This window comes from Myotis lucifugus, unplaced genomic scaffold (assembly GCF_000147115.1).
Source record: "Myotis lucifugus unplaced genomic scaffold, Myoluc2.0 scaffold_159, whole genome shotgun sequence".
Taxonomy (NCBI): Eukaryota; Metazoa; Chordata; class Mammalia; order Chiroptera; family Vespertilionidae; genus Myotis; species Myotis lucifugus.
Genome location: NW_005871207.1, coordinates 2,975,547 through 2,990,778, shown reverse-complemented (window position 1 = coordinate 2,990,778; position 15,232 = coordinate 2,975,547). Strand labels below are relative to the sequence as shown.

General features: G+C 38.4%; 1 protein-coding gene across 1 annotated transcript in view; it reads left to right on the top strand.

Moving 5' to 3' along the window:
- LOC102417110 (transmembrane protease serine 11C-like) overlaps nt 1–15,232 on the top strand; it is a 55,683-nt gene that overhangs the window by 29,361 nt on the left and 11,090 nt on the right. Inside the window, exons 6-8 of the mRNA XM_006095643.1 lie at nt 4,997–5,035; nt 8,876–9,047; nt 12,632–12,891. Of these exons, the coding sequence (XP_006095705.1) occupies nt 4,997–5,035; nt 8,876–9,047; nt 12,632–12,891 (471 nt within the window). The remainder of the gene's footprint in view (nt 1–4,996; nt 5,036–8,875; nt 9,048–12,631; nt 12,892–15,232) is intronic.

Below are 15,232 nucleotides of genomic sequence, written 5' to 3'. Positions count from 1 at the left end.
TAAAATACATATGTGTGTGTTTTTATTGATTTTCAATAGAGGAAGGGAGAAGGAGGATAGAAACATCAATGATGAGAGAGAATTATTGATTGGCTCCCTCTTGCATGCCCCCTTCTGGGGATTGAGCCTGAAACCTGGGCATGTGCCCTGACCGGGAATTGAACCATGACTTCCTGGTTCATGGGTTGACACTCAACCACTGAGACACACTGACTGGACTGGGCTGGGCTTCTTGACACTTCTTGACTGAATTCCCAGTCTTGATCTCCATTATAGATAGTTTTGTACAGCTATCTTTATTTTATCTATTTGTGTTTGTGCATTTGCATTTTTTGCTAAAACTGAAGTTCTCAGAAACTTAGCCTTTAGGGCTAAAGTTTTAATAGGTAGACTAGCTAGCTCTTGCCACCCCCACAAAATGCTTGGGGTCTTGTACTCATGGGATTGAATGCCTGGATCCCAAATACTATGTCTGATTGGTATTCAGCATCATCCTTCTGAGGTTCAGATACATCTGTGTGATGGTTAATTTTATGTATCAATTTGACTGGGCCACAGGATGCTGGGTGTGTCCATGAGGATGTTTCCAGAAAACATTTGCATTTGAATTGGTGAAGTGAGTAATAAAAAGAACATAGATGAATATCTAGAAAGCTACACCAAGTGAAGAAGCCAGTCTAGAAAGTTACATACTAAATTATTTTATTTATATGAACATATGACATTCTTAAAATAAATAAATAGTTATAGAATGGGAGAACAGATTAGTGGTTGTCAGTGATAAAGGATGGGAGGAAGCAGATGTGGCTATAGAAGGGCAACTTGACACATCCTTGTGGAGATGGAAATGTTCTGTATTTTACAGCATCAGTGTTAATATTCTGATTATGATACTCTACTGTAGTTTTGAAGATAATACCTCTACAACATCTTTGCAAGATATTACCTTTGGGGAAAATTAGGTAAAGGGTACATAAAAATTATTTATTTCAACTGCATCTGAATCTACTATCTCATATTAACTGTTGAAATTTTTAATCGCATTACAAAAAACATATACACACAAAATTTTGGGATTAGATCTTTGATGTCCTGATGGGTTTGGCTCCTTATCTCTCATGTTCCTAGATCTCTGTTTACTGTCCTAACAAATATTATTTAAATGAATCACAGAGTGGGGTTTTTTTTAATGGCTTTGAGAAATTTGGAAATCTTTCGATGATTCTGAAATACAGCATTATGGAGTTACTCCTACTAAAGTATAACAATGATATTTGATCTTCCATTTCAGCAGCCTGAAATCTTTTGACACTCATCAACACTTTAGATAAGATTGTGAAGGTACTAAAGCTATTAGGAAAAAACACTGTTTCTTCTTTTATATGATTATTTCTTTCCTGCTTCTCTTAATGCAATACATGCTAAATAGTATCATGTAATAAATGCCCATTTTAATTTTTCCCCTTAAAGCGATTTATTTTTCTGATAATGTACATACCCAAGAGCTTCTATTAAGGCTCATAAAAGTCAATAAGGACAGAAAAGGCATTCACAATATTAATAGCTCTGTGTTAAAAAGAAATAAAAATTTATACCAAGTCTGTCAACTCAGGCCAGATAGAAATTTAAACTTAAAGAATTTAGACATTTCTTCCAAAACAGATTTTCTATTCTTTGCACTCTCTACTTTGTGTCTCTTATGGAAAAAGTTCTGAAGAAACACAAAAGAATTCTTTGTGTTCTGAGTAAGAAAGGAATAGCTGTGGTTTGTGGTTAATGACAGCTTACTTGTGCAACTTCAAAAACCATGTAATTGTCATGAATTTACTCACAAGTATTGCATAAAATAAGTCTATAAATTTTGTTATAGTTGAAATTGGGTGTATTAACCATTGCCTAAATATTTTTATTTTTATGCAGTTTTTTAAATCAGTATAGTTCCCAGAAAAAAATATTTTCTTAATATTTTCTATAGAAAAGATACGTTTAAAACAAAACATCTTGAAATAAGTTCCAAAAAATTTTTAATTTTTCAGAATAAACAAGTGACTATTACCAGGTGATGATTATTTTGCATCAAAAACTATTAAATGCAAATTGGTAAGGGAACATGAAGCTAGGGTATTTACTGAGAAAAGGGGGATAAGAAGGAAAACTTCTTGGAGAAGCTACCGCTTAAGATAGGTCTTAAAAAAAGCAATGAGCATGAACTAAAAAGAATCACAAAGTATTCTTTGTTGAATGTAACACCAGATCTGTGCCATCAAAATGCAGACATTCACAAGGTACCCCCAGGAGTGCTAAGCTAGAAACTTCCCGAACTGAAAGTGCTAATCCTAAATATTAACTTCCTGTCCAAGGTGTGTTCTCAAAAGGGCCCCTTAGAAACATAAGGATAGCATTTCAAAAGCTTAAAACAGGTTATCACTTACATTGTCCACTGCTCACTACATCAAAGAGCTGTCTAAATATACTCTTCAGTACGTGTCTGTCCTCTCTTCATTGCAGTAGTCTTTTCTACTGCTGCCAAAGCTTAAGATCAATTATGGCTAAGTCATAAGAAAAGCATATATATTACCAAATAAAAAGAAATATTTCTGATTTTTCATGTTTCTTAAAATTGCATAAAGGTAAAAACAAACAACAACAAAAAAACATTGAAGCACAGTTCTACCTTAAAATCTACTACCTGCATATACAACTGTTTATTTAAGTTTAACCAACATAAAAGTTTAACTAATTAAATGTTAAAATCTTTTAAATTTTTTTAATCTTCAAAGTTAAAATGATGAACATATTGAAATATTTACATCACTCTGAGGAATGATATATGATATTTAATATCTAACTATAGATTCAGTATAATTAGAAGCTTAAAGAAAACTATTTATTGTTAAATATGTAGCCAGGTGACTAATCAAAGCCTGCAGTGAGTGAAGGATTCAGATTTTATCAACCACAATCCAGGTCCAAACTCTATTCCTTTGCCTTCTAATGCAGACCAGTCATATTAATGCTCTAGAGTAGCTTTTTTTTTTAAGTAAAAGTAATTTCCTGATTAAATTTGTCATCAGCTGTTCCCATTCCCGCTATGCTGACTTTTCTTGGTGCACTAATGTTCTCTGCCATAACACTTATCACATAATATCAAATTGTCTACTTAGTTATATATCTCTTCCACTACACTCCAGGTTCATTGAGGGCAGGGGCCTTGTCTATTCTTCTTTGATTCCTGCCTGGTCCATGGAAGAAACCAATGCACATTGGCTGGGCTGTTTTTTAAAACTGCTTTGTCTTATCCATTAATGGAATCTCATTTCTAGCAGGAGCAGTGTTATTGGGGGGGGGGAGGGGGAGGGATCACTTCCTTTATGCTCTATAAACAGAGTATCTTGGGTTATAGCGTTGACTCCTTGATTCAGAGGTAAATCCAGAGGAGTTCCAGCCTTTGAGTGTATGCCAAGGGACTTAAAAGGAAGGAAACATGGTGACTCAGACCAAAGGAGTGACAGTTAATGTCATTTCCCCATTCATTGTACATGTCTGTCTTCCACCAACCCAAGTGATAGTTATTCTATTAGGTTCTGGGATAATACAACTACTAAAAGTAAGTTATAAGTCAGAAACATTTCTTTCCTTTAGCAAGTCATGCATCAATAAAGAAATCCTCAAAGAAAGAAGAAAGTTCTGCAATCATAGAAGGGTTCCTAAATAATTTGTTCTTAAATTATAGGAATTAAAATTTTTTAGTCAAGTTAAATGATTTTATTTCCCAAAATCTTAATGTGGTTTGATATATTTTACCAACCACAAAAAGCTCAAAATTAAACTCTACAGGTACCATGCTGAACAAAACTTGGCTTCTGGAAGGCAGTTATGAAGGATTAGATGGAAATATGCTCCCTTCCTGGTTTAGTAGGTGTGGTGCATGTCTACTCATAGTCCATCTGACTGACAAATTGCTCCTGACTTTTTGTCCAGACAGGTTGACTCTCTGGTAAAGGATTCTTTTGTCTCCCTGGTTTGTTGTGTAACCTAATGTAAGAGTGTGTAACTATAATTGGTATATGGAACTGGATACTCCCTCCTGGATTTATAGAAACCCAAGATCATAATAAAATGAACCTACATTGACACTTATAGTATTTAATTTATAGAGCAACTAGAGGTGGGTGGGTTTTTTTTTATTGATTTCAGAGAGGAAGGGAAAGGGAGGGAGAGATAGAAACATCAACGATAAGAGAGAATTATTGATTGGCTGCCTCCTGCATGCCCCCCCCCACTGGGAATTGAGCCCAAAACCCAGTGTGCCCTGATTAGGAATGGAATCGTGACATCCTGGTTCATAGGTTAACACTCAACCACTGAGCCATTATCAGTCAGGCTAGAGATTCTTTTGGGAAGAGAAACACTTAAAGAGAAATGTCTAGTTGTCTTACAGTTTTCAGCATCTGAAATTTGCACATTATCATGATTCAGTTGTCCACCCTCTCCTTGCACATCTCCCTTATAAATCAAACAGGTTTACAATTTTGCAGGGATGTGGAATTTTGCAATTTTTCAGAATTTTCTGGAGTAAATCTCATCCTGTAATGTTCCCTAGTTGCTAGAAATGATTAGACGTTGTTAAAGTCTGCCTTATTACTAAAGTAAAAATAAAAATTGTTATCCAAAATGAATGGAAAACAAATATCATATTTAATTAAATGTTCTGAATAATTGAAACATTACACAAAGAGTATTAATTTTAAAAATATCAAACTCACAAAATTAGTTATTTTAGAAAACTTGAGAAATTTTAGACAGAAAAATGAGTACTAAGATTTTATTCTTTATGCTAATCTATAAACACAGAAATTATATAATGAAGATTGAATAAATAATTATGCCTACATAAAAATCTATTCCCCACAGAAAAGTATTTAATATTAATTACTATCAAAATAATATGTTTATAAATATAAATATTTCCATTTTCTTTTCCCTTGACTTTTAGACATAGAAATGTCGACAGCAGAAAATCTTCTTAACACCTGTAAGTTCATCAACAAATACTTATTTTCTTGTGAATCTTAATTTCTTGGATGGCAAAAAGACCTCCACTGGAGAGTCAATGTGGTATCCATAAAGGTGTAATGGGAAGCCTGCTTTTAGAAACTTGTGTGAAGGTGACTGAAGTTGGCCCTAAAATAACTGATATCATGGATTTAAAATGAGGAACACTACCACGTGCCATAATGGCACAGGGGATCTAGGGTTAATTAAGCACTTAAAATCTAAAACCAGCTACCTCTTCAGTATTACCTGTCAGTCTTGAGACCCAGATCTGCTATTTACCACTGTATAAATTTATATAGATTATTTAACCTTGAAGTCTTTAGTTCCAAGTTGTTGTAAAGAAAAAAGAATGTAGCACAAGTAAAGTACTTACAAGAATTAAAATACTCCTCCATTTTCCAACTGCATATCTGTGTGAAACCAGATTTTCTTCATATAGTTTAACCAAAACAATATATAACAGTAGATTGAAACAAGAAGCAGATATAAGAAATTCAGCCATCTTTTATTAAGACAGACTTTCAAAATGTAAAACAATGCTACTCTCTTTCCCTAAATTATATTGTTTTGAAAATATACTTTTTTAAATAAAAATATCTAATTTATACTTTTCAAAAGAGAGTACATGGCTCATAATAAGCACTTAATAGATGTCAGCTGTTAGATTTTCTATTCTGCCTATGAAAAATTCAGGTTTAGGAACTCACTATGGAATTCTGACCCTACAAGCAAGCTTAGTGTGCTAAGAAGTAGAGTGCCTTACGTGCTGGCCAAGGCTTTCTGCTCCCATTCTCCTAATAGCTGCCCTGATAAAGGTGATCTCTGGTTGCTACAACCTGGCTGTCAGCAGAAATACTGCCCCTATCTGGGGAGTGAGACCAATTGGGGTAGCTGGCTGAGGAATCTCCCCCCAGAGACAGGTGACACTGACCCTGGTGGCTCTTATTCTCCTTCAATCACAGCATAATTATTTCTGAGCAACCTGGGCAAAAGTTCAACACAAAGCTGTATTACTTTTCTCTCTGATATAGTTTGGCTGGACAATCCTCAAGCAACTTAATAAGACATCTTAAATCACTTATTCCAATTAAAACTTTAGTACTGATGTGATCAAAATCTACAACTAGGAATTTGTCAGGTTAGTAGAGGAGAGGTAGTCAAGACACAAATAAAAGCAGTGGTAAGAAAGAGATCTGCAAATTTATTCATTCCCCAGCTAGAACACTAAACAGCCATCTAGGTCAGTAATCTGAATTTGACTTGGCCTCTCTGAGATTTTGATTGTACCTTAGATAAAAGGGGAGAAAGAAGAGGTTGGCAAGCAAAACCAAACAAGTTTAAAGAAAAAATAAAGTTTTGGAACATGATATAAAGTATTTAAAGTGCAGCAATAGGTGATGTTTCTGAAAGTAGCCAGAGAATCATTATATTCTAAAATCTTTGAAATTTACCTTCTGACCTCTTTTAACACAACAAAAGCAAGGTGCCCTGTAAGATCTCAGCAAGGTAATAACAAGGTAATACTGAAGAGGTAGCAGCTGAAAGCTTAACAGAGAGCTCAGAATGGCAGTTTATGAATAATTATGAATGAGATTAAAATGCTGAGTAAGAGCAGAAACAGGGAAGTTAGAGTCACCCAGGGGAGTTTCCCCTAGCTCACAGAGAAGCATCTTTGTTTTTATATTCCTCTCAAGGAAGTTGAATAAAAGCTGATTTCCTTTAGGAGTTGTCCAAACAGAAGGGAGGATAGGGAAGAACCATTATACCTTTGGGTTCTGGATTGTTTGTTTTATCCTCTGTAGGGACCATGATTAAGGAGTAGAAAGAAAGAGGAAAAGGCAAGGGAGTTACATTCAATGAGTCAATGTGGGAGCTCTCCCATCAAAAATAGCAATCACAAAGGCTCTGTTTCAGCTAAGTGGTTTTTATGAAGAGGATGCCTTAACAAATGAAGTTTGGGTTGTATCAAACAGAACAATCTGGAATCGGAAGCAATATACATACTTGAGGACTTTAGAGGACTAGTGAAGGCCTTTTAAAAGGTCTACGTGTCCCTCCCCTGTGCTTCTCATTCCTTTCCACCCTCAGGAAAAAATATCTCATGACACATCTTGTCACGTATAATTAACAACATCCCTGTAAAGCAATTGACCATCTAACCTTTCCGATTAATTTAAATCTCATTCTTGACATAAACTCCTTTCTCTAACTCAGAGTTTATCAACTTTAACACTATTGACATTATGGGCCAGATAATTCTTTGTTTCAGGGACAGTCCTGTATATCATAAAATTTTAGCAACATTCCTGACCTCTACCCACTAGATACCAATACCCCCACCCCCAATTATTACAACCAAAAATGTCTCCAGCCAGATATTGCCAAATTTCTCCTGGGGATGGAGGGTGGTGTGCAAACTGTCCCTGATCAAGCGCCACTACTTTAATCTATGCCCATAGTGTTGATTATGGCAAGTTTTTGGCACTCTCTAAATGCTTAGGAACATTACACATTACAGAAAAGGGTTTTGCAGTCAAACATCATGTTTATTCCAAGATGTCTCATGAATTAGTAGACTAGACAGACTTCATTTCTACAAACATTTGTTGAGTACCTTGTATATAGTAGATTCTCTGGGATAGCTTATGGAGATACATTTTTTTAAAGATACAGTTTCTGCCCTCTAAAAAATATTTATTAGTAAGACTGACAATATTTAAAAGATACCATAAACTGTTAAGGTATAAGCTTGGTGCTTCATTTGGAGTAACATGAGATAGTCAAAAGAATCAGAGAAAGAGAGTCAGACAGATAAAATAACAGTGAAGTCGTTCTATTATTGCAGATTTGCTTTAAAGACTTAAGAATCTATGCTAAGGAAATAAGCCAGTCAGAGAAAGACAAATACTATATGATCTCACTTATATGTAGGATCTAATGAACAAAATAAAACTGACAAACAAAATAGAAGCAGAGGCATAGATACATGGAACATACTGACAGCTGTCAGAGGGGAGTGGAGGGGACTAGATGAAAGAAGATGAAGGGAGTAGCCAAATAACATATATGCATAACCCATACACTCAGACAACAGTGTGGTGATGACCAGAGGAAAAAGGAATTGGGGATGGATAAGGGCTAGCAAAGGTGGAGGAATGGGGATATCTGTAAAAATGTCAACAATAAAAATAAAGTTATATTAATAAATCATAAATTTTTTTAAAGAGTCTAGCAGTTTATCTGAATCTAAATTGACATGAAAGTGGTCTTGATTCAGAGAAGCATATAATTTTGAGAATATCCTCATGTGTTATTCCTTTTATCCAGATATTGTGTATTGTAACTTGAGTATGAACACTTTTTTGTCTACTCTTTCTCTCATAAATATCTCATTCATATTCACATTCATTCACTCTTTACTATGAATGTTTCATAGCAATAATTATTCTAAACAACTGCTCATGAAATTAAAAGGCACACATTTCCCTATGCAACTTCATAGCTGGTTATACAATTATTATCTTCCAATTTCAAATATTAATTTCACTTAGCCCTTACAACAGGCAAGGTCACACAGACACAGAGAAAGTGTATGTGAGTGATGAGGTTGGGGAAGGAAGATGTCAATTTATTTTGAATGCTCAGGAAATCTCATGTCAGTAGTAAGTTAGTCCTAACTTTTCCAAGACTGTCTGTTGAGTTTTTCCTTAATTCATAGTTAACAGTGAAATGTATTATGGGGGATTTGTTTACTAGAGCAATGTATGCATAAGCAATATGAATATCATTATACGCTAATGAGCTCTATTTTGAGCAGGTTGTGGACTGCGAACAATAACTTTCTCTGGCAACAGAATAGCAGGGGGCACAGATGCCGAGGAAGGGGAATGGCCCTGGCAAGCTAGCCTTCAACAGAACAGTGTCCACCGATGTGGAGCCACTCTGATTAGTAACTATTGGCTTGTCACTGCTGCTCACTGTTTCATAAGGTAAGCTCTGGACCACATAAAGGCTTCAAAGCACTCAAGTACCTAAAAGTTTGATATGTATCTTTCAAGAATATGGCCATACACAGCACCTCCCACTGTTTAATATTGTACAGTCTTAAAATTACTTATTGAATTATGAATTTAAAAATAGATATATTCAGGCTAATGCAGATTTGTCAGCAGTGACTTATGGACATTTTAAGTCAAAAAAATTCTTTATGTGTGTCCTTGTTGTTGTTATTTGGGGAGGGGGGCTACCTGTGATTTCAAAGATATTTAGCAGCATTCCTGTCCTCTACCTACCAAATGCCAATAGCATTCCCTCAGGATTGACAAGCAAAAATGTCTCCAGATAATACCAAATGTGTCCTGGAGGATAAAATAGCCCTCAGTTGCAAATCACTAAGCTAGATTCACTTAATTTAATTTTATAAAGAAACTCTAAATCCCAAATGAACATAAGTCTTCTATTTCTCATCATTATTACATTTGGTCTTACTTAATAGGTATTTGAATTCATGCTGTATCCTCCCATATATATTATAGCCCTATTTGAAATGATTATTTCTTTAAAGGATATATTATTACACCAAAGTTTGCCTTTTTTTTCTAAAAGCTTTTTTACCCCTTTGTTTGATGGTTCATTTCAATAATTTCTATTGGCTTTATAGAGCATTTATATATTTTATTTTTATTTATTTTTTTAATTAAATCTTTATTGTTCAGATTACATTTGTTCCTCTTCCCCCCCCCCCCATAACTCCTCTCCTTCCAGTCCGCCCTACCTTCTCCCTCACTCCCCACCACTGTCCTCATCCATAGGTGCACGATTTTGTCCAGTCTCTCCGCATCTCCCACTCCCCCTTCCCCCCCAAGAATAGTCAGTCCATTCCCTTTCTATGTCCCTGATTCATTATAATCACCAGTTCATTCTGTACATCAGATTATTTATTCACTTGATTCTTAGATTCACTTGTTGATAGATGCATGTTTGTTGTTCATAATTTGTATCTTTACCTTTTTCTTCTTCCTCTTCTTAAAGGATACCTTTCAGCATTTTGTATAATACTGGTTTAGTGGTGATGAACTCCTTTATCTGACCTTCAATTCTGAATGATAGCTTTGCTGGATAAAGTAATCTTGGTTGTAGGTTCTTGGTATTCAGCACTTTGAATATTTCTTGCCATTCCCTTCTGGCCTGCAAAGTTTCTGTTGAGAAATCAGCTGACAGTCGTATGGGTATTCCCTTGTAGGTAATTGAGTCTCTTTCTCTTGCTGCTTTTAAGATTCTCTCTTTGTCTTTTGCTCTTGGCATTTTAATTATGATGTGTCTTGGTGTGGTCCTCTTTGGATTCCTTTTGTTTGGGGTTCTCTGTGCTTCTTGGACCTGTAAGTCCATTTCTTTCACCAGGTGGGGGAAGTTTTCTGCCATTATTTCTTCAAATAGGTTTTCAATATCTTGCTGTCTCTCATCTTCTGGCACCCCTATGATTCTGATGTTTGTACTCTTGAAGCTGTCCCAGAGGCTCCTTACACTATCCTCGTATTTTCAGATTCTTTTTTCATTTTGCTTTTCCGGTTGGGTGTTTAATGCTTCTTCGAATTTCAAATCTTTGACTTGATTCTTGCGCTCCTCTGGTCTGCTATTGGGTGTCTGTATAATATTCTTTATTTCAGTCAGTGTATGCTTAATTTCTAATTGGTTCTTTATCACAGCATCGAGGGTCTCATTAGATTTTGTGAGGCTCTCATCAAGTTTATTGGCAGCTTCTAGCACATTATTGCAAGCCCTCAAAATTGCGTTTTTTAGCTCTATATCCTCCATTTCTGTCATGTTTTTTTGTCTCTGCATCTTTTATGCTTTCTTGGTGCACCCCCTTGTGGTCTTTGTGCGCAGTCTTGTTCTAGTTAAGCCTTAATTGTTGTAGTTAATACTAGAGGGATTTGACCACCAGGCCGACTGGCTGTGAGAATCAGCTGTGTGGAAAACTTCTGTCCTCTGGGAGGTGCTAATCTAGCCTTTGCCTGAGGGGATCAGGCAAATGCTCTGCGCAGGGCTTGGGCGGGGCGGGATCAACAGGGCGGGCGGAGGGAGCAGTTATGGCTGCTCTCAGTCCGTCCCCAGGGGCTCTGCCTCTCTGTCCCAGCAACCGCTGCAAACCTCGGAGGGACTGTAGCCAGACAGTCCCACTTCTGCCGTTTGAGTCTGGGTCCCTAGAGACTTGCCCGGATCTGGAGCTCAGAGTCTGAGACTCACTCCCGACCGAAAACGACAACCGCGCCCTCAGCCACCAGCCCGCTTTGCGCGCGCACCTCATTACCTTTAAATTTTCCACACTGCGCCTCTTCTGAGCCTCGTAATGCTGTTGTCTTTGCTGTTGTCTTCTAGTTGAAGAGTCTCTCCTCAGCCAGCCTTCCTGTGGTTCTGGTTGATGTCCGTTCTGTCTTTTAGTTGTATTTTTGAAGTGGTTGTTTGCGGCAGCAGTCTCTGGTGTTTACCTATGCCGCCATCTTCGATTCTCCCTATATATTTTATTTTTAAACAAAAATTCCTCTCAAACTTGAGAGCTTAAAAATGTCCCAGAGTTCTAATTTTCAATGCTTAATATACAAACTCTTAATTAACAAGTAACGGTACCATGCCCTAGCCAGTTTGGCTCAGTGGATAGAGCGTCGGCCTGCCGACTGAAGGGTCCTAGATTCAATTCCAGCCAAGAGCACATGGCTGAGTTGTGGGCTCTCGATCTCCAGTAGTGGGTGTGCAGGAGGCAGCCGATCAATGATTCTCTCTCTTCATTGATGTTTCTCTCTCTCTCCTTCTGCCTTTCTCTCTAAAATCAATAAAGAAATATATAAAAAATACAAGCAATGGTATCTTGGTTGATTAGCACATAAAATATCTTCCTATTTATAGTTATAACTAGAGGCCCAGTGCACAGATTTGTGTACCAGTGAGGTCCTTCCGCCTGGCCTGAGGAAACGGGCCAAAACTGGCTCTCCAACATCCCCTGAGGTGTCTTGGATTGTGAGAGGGCACAGGCCAGGCCAAGGGACCCCACCGGTGCACAATCAGGCAGGGGAGGCCTGTCTACCCAATCCAATCAGCCAGACCCCAGCAGCAAGCTAATCTACCAGTCTGAGTGTCTACCCCGTGGTGGTCAGTGTGTGTCATAGAGACCAGTTGAACAGTTGAATGAATGGTCAGACACATAGCATATTAGGCTTTTATTATATAGGATGATTATATAAGAGGATTTAGATACTTCCTTAATTTCTATGTTTACTCTGTCCCATAGGCTTGCCCACTTTTTATTTAATCTTTTTACCATGTGTTGTCATAGTAATCTATTTAAATTACTCTTGAGTCTTTTCTGGAAAAAACAAGAATAAAATGTAGTTTTTATGGGTTATCTTTTAAAATATACCTTATTCAGTTATTCAGAATCTAACCATCTTGTTATTTTTTAATTTTTCTCATACATATAGCTTTATTTTTGTATGCTTATATGTACTATAGAAATTCAAAACATATCTAATTATTTTCAGAAGCATACAATATTAATAAATAAATTTATTTTCTTTAGGAACAATGATCCCCAAAAATGGAATGTTAGTTTTGGGCTTCTTTTAAGTGACCCAAAAGCACAACGAAAAATCAAGAATATTATAATTCATGAGGACTACCATTACCCTGCACACGAGAATGACATTGCTGTCGTGAATCTTTCTTCACCAATATTATATACAAGCAACATTCGAAGAGTATGTCTTCCAGAAGCTAATTATACATTCCCACCCAATTCAGATGTGGTGGTCACTGGATGGGGAACATCAAAGACTGATGGTGAGTTCCTAACCCTCCTCCATTACATGACTTTATTTTTAGGAATTAAAAAACAATACTCCCTAAAACAAACTAAACCTAAGAAAGACTTTCTCTGCATCATTTTAGAAAGAATAATGTGCAATAGATTGAAAATTATCCTCAACAACTTTCATACAAAACTACAGTTTCATAGAGCTATCTAATCTAATAAAAAAGAAACATGCAAATTAAACGCACCTCCTCTACGCCCCAAGACACACCCACCAGCCAATCGGAGTGACTATATGCAAATTAACCCAACCAAGATGGCGGCTGGCAGCCACAGAGCTGGAGCAAGCAGGAAGCTTGATTGCCCAGGCAATGGAGGAAGCCAAGCTTCCCTCCTGCCCTGGCTGGCTGTGGCCTCTGGTCAAGGCAACAAAGTTTCAATTATAGAAGATAAATAAATCCCAGATACCTGCTTCCAGCCAGCCTCCACTGGGAGCTTGGGTGGCTGGGGGCTGTAGCCAGCCTGCAAACAGCCATCAGCACCTCACCCAGGCTGACCAGGCACCCCAGCAGGACCCCCCACCCTGAAGGGGGTGTGGCCAGCCTGAAAACGGCCCTCAGCCCCTCACCCAGGCTGGCCAGGCACCCTAGTGGGGACCCTCACCCTGAAGGGGTTGTGGCCATCCTGCAAACAGCCATCAGCCCCTCACCCAGGCTGGCCAGGCAATCCAGTAGGACCCCCACCCTGAAGGGGCTGTGGCCAACCTGCAAACAGCCATAAGCCTCTCACCCAGGCTGGCCCCACTCTCATGGGGTGAGGGTCCCCACCGGGGGGCTTGGCCAGCCTGCAGAAAACGGCACTCAGCCCGTCACCCAGGCTGACCAGGCACTCCAGCGGGGACCCCCACCCTGAAGGGGGTGTGGCCAGTCTGAAAACGGCCCTCAGCCCCTCACCCAGGCTAGTCAAGCACCCCAGCTGGACCCCCACCCTGATCCGGGACACCCTTCAGGGCAAACCAGCTGGCCCCCACCTGTGCACTAGGCCTCTATCCTATATAATAAATGGGTAATATGCAAATTGACCCTAACAGCAGAATGACTGGGAATGACTGGGAATGACTGGTCACTATAACACACACTGACCACCAGAGGGAAGATGCTCAATGCAGGAGCTGCCCCCTGGTGGTTAGTGCAGTCCCACTGGGGGAGCTCTGCTCAGCCACAAGCCAGGCTGACGGCTGCCAGTACAGCAGTGGTGGTGGGAGCCTCTCCTGTCTCCTCAGCAGTGCTAAGGATGTCTGACTGCAGCTTAGGCCTGCTCCCCGCTGGCAAGTGGATGTCCCCCGAGGGCTCCCAGGCTGCCAGAGGGATGTCTGATTGCCAGCTTAGGGCCAATCCCCCAGGGAGCAGGCCTAAGCCAGCAGGTGGACATCCCCCAAGGGGTCCCAAACTGTGAGAGGGCACAGGCCGGGTTGAGGGACTCCCCCCCTGAGTGCACAAATTTTTGTGCACTGGGCCTCTAGTTTACTATAATTTCCCTTAACAATGGCAGTTTTTATAGAAATATATTACTTGAATAAGTAATTCATTTTCCTCCATTTCATTCATTCATTAATTCATTCATTCAAAAAACATTTATATTCATTATCAGCTTTGTTTCAAGTGGATTGGAGATATTAATAAATTAAATAAACAAATATTCTTGTCCTCATAAAGCTTACATTCTTAGCAAAGAAAAATAGATAATAATCATAAAATATAACCAATAAGTACATTACACAGCATGTTTTGTGCAGGTGAGGACCATAGAAAAAATAAGGACTACAGAGGACTGGGCAATTTTGATGGAGTGAAATGAGTAGCCCTCTGTGATAAGGTAATACCTGAGCAAAGACCATTTAAACATGTGCATCCTGATGACCCTTATAATGTAAATATTTAGTGGCTAGTTATATTCATAAATGCATTTGAAAGCAGAAGAAAATGAACCTAAAATTATTTCTAAGATTCAGAATTATGGTAACAGCAGAAAATCTTTTAAAAGATCATAAAATGTATGTTTCTGGAATATGAATTTTTCATTTTGTTTTATAGGGTATACATATCCTATCTAATAATAGACAAACATGATAATTGACCGTACCTTCATTACGCTTCCCATTGGCTAATCAGGGCGATATGCAAATTAACTGCCAACAAAGACGGCGGTTAATTTGTATATGTAGGCACAATGCTGGGGAAGGACAGAAGAAGCCGTCTGCCATTGAGGTGATCAGAAACCCAGGTGGCAGGCAAGAGCCGGTTGCCCTGCCCCCCGGCCCGTGATCGGAGAACCAGGGCCGCCTTTGCCCACCCCTGGCCGGTGATCGGA